This window comes from Malus sylvestris, chromosome 3, assembly GCF_916048215.2.
Source record: "Malus sylvestris chromosome 3, drMalSylv7.2, whole genome shotgun sequence".
Taxonomy (NCBI): domain Eukaryota; kingdom Viridiplantae; phylum Streptophyta; class Magnoliopsida; order Rosales; family Rosaceae; genus Malus; species Malus sylvestris.
Window position 1 is genome coordinate 11692065 of NC_062262.1, and position 5710 is coordinate 11697774.

General features: G+C 39.5%; 1 protein-coding gene across 1 annotated transcript; it reads left to right on the top strand.

Annotated features, from left to right (window-relative positions):
• Window positions 1-1594: 1594 nt before the first annotated feature.
• LOC126615600 (ruBisCO large subunit-binding protein subunit alpha-like) lies at window positions 1595-4772 on the top strand. Its single transcript, XM_050283444.1, has 8 exons — window positions 1595-1782; window positions 2207-2387; window positions 2553-2674; window positions 2799-3006; window positions 3101-3246; window positions 3342-3648; window positions 3775-4226; window positions 4352-4772. Exons 1-8 carry the CDS (start codon window positions 1729-1731, stop codon window positions 4637-4639), a joined length of 1758 nt encoding a protein of 585 aa, XP_050139401.1. The 5' UTR covers window positions 1595-1728; the 3' UTR covers window positions 4640-4772.
• The last annotated feature ends 938 nt before the right edge of the window (window positions 4773-5710 follow it).

Below are 5710 nucleotides of genomic sequence, written 5' to 3' on the forward strand. Positions count from 1 at the left end.
GGTTTGATGTCGTTTAATTTTTTTATAGAAGCAACTTCTTAAAAAGTTGGGGCCTTAATTGTGTTTGGCAAATGAAATAATTTTTTTTTTTCAAAAAATTGGTACAAAATAGTATAAAGCAGAAGCAACTCTACACATGCTTATAAAAAGTGTTTTTTCCATCGGAGGTAGGTGAACAATACAAATTAATGAAACTTTCACATTGACAATCTTACCCCTATCTCTCTTTTTTTTTGTTGCTAAAAGCACTTTAGCACTATAGTTTACTAAAAACACTTACCTTCATTTTTACATAGCTGTTGTAGGAACCAAATTTGCGCACCGTAGCGGATGGTGGAGACACAAATTTGAGCAACTTGCAAATCAGGAACAACCGTGAGCAAGCCTACGACTGGGGTGGGCACTTTAAGAAAGGAAGCCAAGCCTCACAAACATACATGCACCTTCCTTGAAACAGGTTGTGCCTCATCCTAATGCCGGCCAAGGGCTCTTCAACGGTCAAGTTAGTAAGCTGTTTTAGACTCAAGCAGTGGCTAAAAGAATTAAAGTACTTAGATTGCATTACTAGAGACGAATCATAGACGAGTGTATTTATATATGTGTAGATAGTGACCTTTTTAGGATAGAATCCGTCTTCTAAGCTGAGAGAATCTGAGATGATATCTAGAAGTAGATATTGCACCCTCTTAGGAGTTGTGATTACTTGCGGTACATGTCAATTCCTAGATTATAGTAACTCCAAGACTTATGAAGGATTTGATTGAGTCCATATTTGGATCAGATTGCTTGTCTTGCAGAACAAGTGTAGTCATACCAACGAAGTTGTTCGGACTTCGCCTATTGCCTTGGAACAGGGTGATGGTGGCACCGCTGCTCCGTCTGATCCAACTCTACTTGGAGCTGGTGAGTCCATGACCAGACTTCTGAGATAATGGTATTTAGACCAACCTTACTCCGAACGTAGAAAATCATGGTTCCACAATTGTTTATTTTCCCTTATATTTATTTATAATTTTTTTAAGTAATTACCTACGAGGGTAAAATTGTCATTAAGTGATTTTTTTTATGCTGATATCAACAATTTTTTTTATAGTTTTGTTGGTTAAATGTGTTATGTGAAAGTGAATGGAAATTCAACAAGTGTTAAGATTAACTTTTCAAACTCGAGAGATTTGGTAAAAACACAATAAATTTCAAGGAGTGTGAGTAAAATCAAGAGAGGAATGACAATAAATAAATATTTTTAATGGGATGGTGATAGCAGCCCTCGATAGGCCTTCCTCCAATTGGCCGAAAAATTGAGTGTAATATCAATAGTATAAGAATCAAACTCTTATAATAGACTGCAAAATTTAAGTGCGATGAGAGTAATTTATTTATTTATTTTAATATGAATGAAGGCTCACTGTAACTGATTATTGGATACAGACATCGAACTCAACTAAATCACTCCAGCAAAACCACGAAGATGGGCCCAATCCATAAGCCCAGTTAAAAATATAAAGTAAAAAACGCAAAACTCATGGCGCACGTTAGCACCGGGCCTCAGATCAAAGGGTGTTGTTTCTGGAAGCAGGAGAAGGTTCTGGAACGTCTTCGCTCTGTCCCCAACAATAATAAAACCCAATATGGCAAAACCCTAGTAAAGCAAAAGCTGCGAGACCTTCTTATCCACACACTCACACTTCCTACTCCCTCACTAAAGCTGCGACCCTTGAAGCTCTGACAATGGCGTCCGCCAATGCTCTTACTTCCGCTTCCGTTTTCTGCTCTCCCAAACAGGTAACTGGGTTATTCAACCGCCTGCTATTGGGAAACCGTTTGAATTTCTGGGTTTTGGTTTATCATTTCCTGTAAACCAAACATGGTTTAAGGTCCGTGGGTTGGTTTGATTGTGTTTTTGGGCTGCATATTCTAATGATTTGAGGTTTATTTCCTTTAATCTTTCTGGGTTATGTTTGGTTGGTTAAATTCTCACAATTTTGTCTTTTGGGTGAATTACTGGTAGCTATGTAGCTTGAATTACTGGATAGTTTTGTGATTGCTAGTTGGTTCTTGTTGGAAAGGATGGAAAATGCAGCGTTTATTAAAATCTGGGGTTCATCGTTTTTGTGGTTTTTGGGTGCTTGTTAATAGCATTGGAGGATTACTATGTTTAATCGGTTTCGGTTTTTCGCTTTGATCTAATTTTGTGATATGTTAGCAGAGTTTGAGAAGGGGAGTGAGTCACCAACATAACAATAGGGTGAATTACAGGCAATCAAGGGGTCGCTTCGTTGTGAAGTCCTCTGCAAAAGAAATTTCTTTTGACCAGCATTCACGGCGTGCGCTACAGGCCGGAATTGATAAGCTTGCGGATGCTGTTGGCCTTACTCTTGGTCCTAGGGGTATCTTTCTGTCTTTATCTTAAGTACTTCTCTCGTGTGCATTTGTGAAGAAAAGAAACCCATTTCGCATGTTCAACAGTTTTTAGTACTCAGCGGTTTGTTTTCATGGTATGCTATTTGAACTTGAGTGGTTCCGAATATTGATGTCCGTTTTATGTTTTGAAGGGAGGAATGTTGTGCTGGATGAATATGGTAGTCCTAAAGTTGTGAATGACGGAGTCACAATTGCCAGAGCTATTGAGTTGCCTGACGCCATGGAGAATGCTGGTGCAGCTCTCATTAGAGAGGTTTGACCTTTGTGTTTATAGTAATTTCCCCAGAGTAGTACCATACTATAGCATGTTACGCAATTTACATTATCGTGGTTGGGTTATTTTTGTTTACCTTGTTTCCTTGTTTCATCTGATTTAGGTTGCCAGCAAGACCAATGACTCTGCTGGTGACGGAACAACAACTGCATCAATTCTTGCACGGGAAATAATCAAGCTAGGGCTCTTGAGTGTGACCTCTGGTGCAAATCCCGTTTCAATAAAGAAGGGTATTGAGAAAACGGTGCAAGGGCTGGTGGATGAACTAGAGAATAAGTCTAGGCCTGTTAAGGGTCGTGATGATGTTAAAGGTACTGTGCTTTGATGAATGTCTGGTTATTTCATCACGTTTAATAATTTACTGAAAGCCCCACATTCTTATGTTGATCATTATTTTTCTTACAGCTGTCGCATCTATTTCTGCCGGGAACGATGAGCAAATTGGGACAATGATTGCTGATGCTATTGACAAGGTTGGACCTGATGGTGTATTGTCCATTGAGTCATCATCTTCATTTGAGACCAGCGTCGAGGTAGAAGAAGGAATGGAGGTGTGTTTCCTTTCTTTGGTTTTAGTTGCAGTTCAACTTTTCCTTACTGTATTTTATGATTATCACCTCTTGACGTTTGTTGTCTTTGGTTACAGATTGACAGAGGATATATCTCTCCTCAATTCGTTACAAACCCTGAGAAGTTGGTTGTTGAATTTGAGAATGCAAGAGTTCTGGTTACTGACCAGAAGATTTCAGCCATCAAGGACATAATTCCTCTATTGGAGAAGACCACTCAGTTGAGAGCCCCTCTGCTCATAATTGCTGAGGATGTCTCTGGGGAAGCTTTGGCGACTCTTGTTGTGAACAAGTTGAGGGGTATACTGAATGTTGCCGCTATCAAAGCTCCCGGTTTTGGCGAACGGAGAAAGGCTCTCCTCCAAGATATTGCCATTTTGACAGGTAAAGATTTGGCTTCGTTTATCAGATTATAATTCTACAGCACAAGTCAAAGTTTGATATCTGGTATCCAATTAGATGTTGCTTGGTTAGTTTGTTACTCATTCGGCTAGTTCTCCATATATTCAGGAGCCGAGTTTCAAGCCAGCGATCTGAGTCTACTGGTTGAGAACACCTCAGTTGAGCAGCTTGGTTTGGCCCGGAAGGTGACAATCTCAAAGGACTCCACTACCATTATCGCTGATGCAGCATCAAAAGACGAGTTGCAAGCCAGAATTGCACAGCTGAAGAAAGAGCTGTCCGAGACGGATTCTGTTTATGACACAGAAAAATTGGCTGAGAGGATTGCCAAATTGTCAGGTGGAGTTGCTGTTATAAAGGTCGGCGCTGCTACAGAGACCGAACTTGAGGACCGTAAACTCCGTATTGAGGATGCCAAGAATGCTACTTTCGCTGCCATAGAGGAAGGGATTGTGCCTGGTGGTGGTGCTGCTTTGGTACATCTCTCAGCATATGTTCCTGCTATCAAGGAAAAACTAGTTGATGCAGATGAGCGGCTTGGAGCTGACATTGTCCAGAAGGTAACAACCATTCTATGATAATTCTCTTTTTAAGACTTACTATGCACGTAATTTGGTATCATCCGGCTAATTTGCACGAATACGTATCTTTAAATCTGACAACTCAATCTATGTTGTGCGTGCAGGCACTGGTAGCACCAGCAGCATTGATAGCTCAAAACGCTGGAATTGAAGGCGAAGTGGTGGTAGATAAAATAAGGGATAGTGAATGGGAGGTTGGTTACAATGCAATGACAGACAAGTACGAGAACTTGGTGGATGCCGGTGTTATCGACCCAGCGAAGGTAACAAGATGTGCTTTGCAGAACGCAGCTTCCGTGGCCGGAATGGTCCTGACAACTCAGGCCATTGTGGTGGAAAAGGCTAAGCCCAGGTCGGCTGCGGCCGCCGCCCCACAAGGCATGACTGTGTAATGTGTAGCATTTTTAGAGTCAGAATTTTTTGTGGGGTGGGTTCCGCGGTGCTTTCGGGTCATAGACGTTTGTTAAAACATCTGTTATCACTATGAATGAACTTCTATAAAAGATGTGATAAAATTGAGAGCTCTGTCTTGTTGCGTTCAGTAATTTTCTTCTGACTACAGCTTTATGCAGAAACAAGTTTTTTTTTTAACCGGGTTAACAAACATGCCGAGTTGTGCATGGACTTCGTTGTGTTTAAAGCCTTTTTAAGGCAAGGTTGGAGAGTGGAAAAACAAAGATTTACAATGTTTAAACTATGGACTGTCCAAGTCACTTTGTACTATGGTTTAGTAGTATTCTTTTTCACTTATAAATAAGAGGTTTTAGGTTCGATTTTCGTCAAAAACGAATTTGAATTACATTATTGCTAGCTCATTATGAGATTAAGTTTACCCTCTCTTCATTAGTGTAAATGTCGTTTGTTAAGAAGACTATGGACCGTCCAACGATTTCAGGGAAATGTTTTCTTGTTCCTCTTTTTTGTTCCTTATTCTTCGCTGTTAGAAAAAGAGTAGAAAAAACAAAGAGAGCAAAGAGTGCGGGTTAGAAATAAAATATAAGAAAAAGAAAATCATAGAGAAACGAGAGAGAGATCGAGAGAAAAATTAGACGATCATTTCCTTCTATTATTATTAACAAGTTGCTTTCTTGTAGAAGGAAATGATACTCTTATTTCTCTTTCTTTATATTTAACTAGCCTTTTTGCACGCGCCTTGCGAGTGTGAAAGACTTTTTTTTTACATCACAACGCGCTACGCGCGGCAATCAAAATTTGTTTCCCTTCATGGTTCAAGTGGAAAAGTGTTTTAATTTTGTTTTTGTGAAGGCAAATGAACCATACTAATATAAACAAAATATAAATTGAACCAATAATTGAAACACACTAAAATTTTAATCAATACAAAAAAGGAATAGCGCAGATAAGGTGACAATCTCTGATATGTTGCTCCTATCATTTCCCTACATACTTGATCTGTTGAAGTCCACTTTAAATTCTTTTGGATTCCTACATTTAAAAAAAAC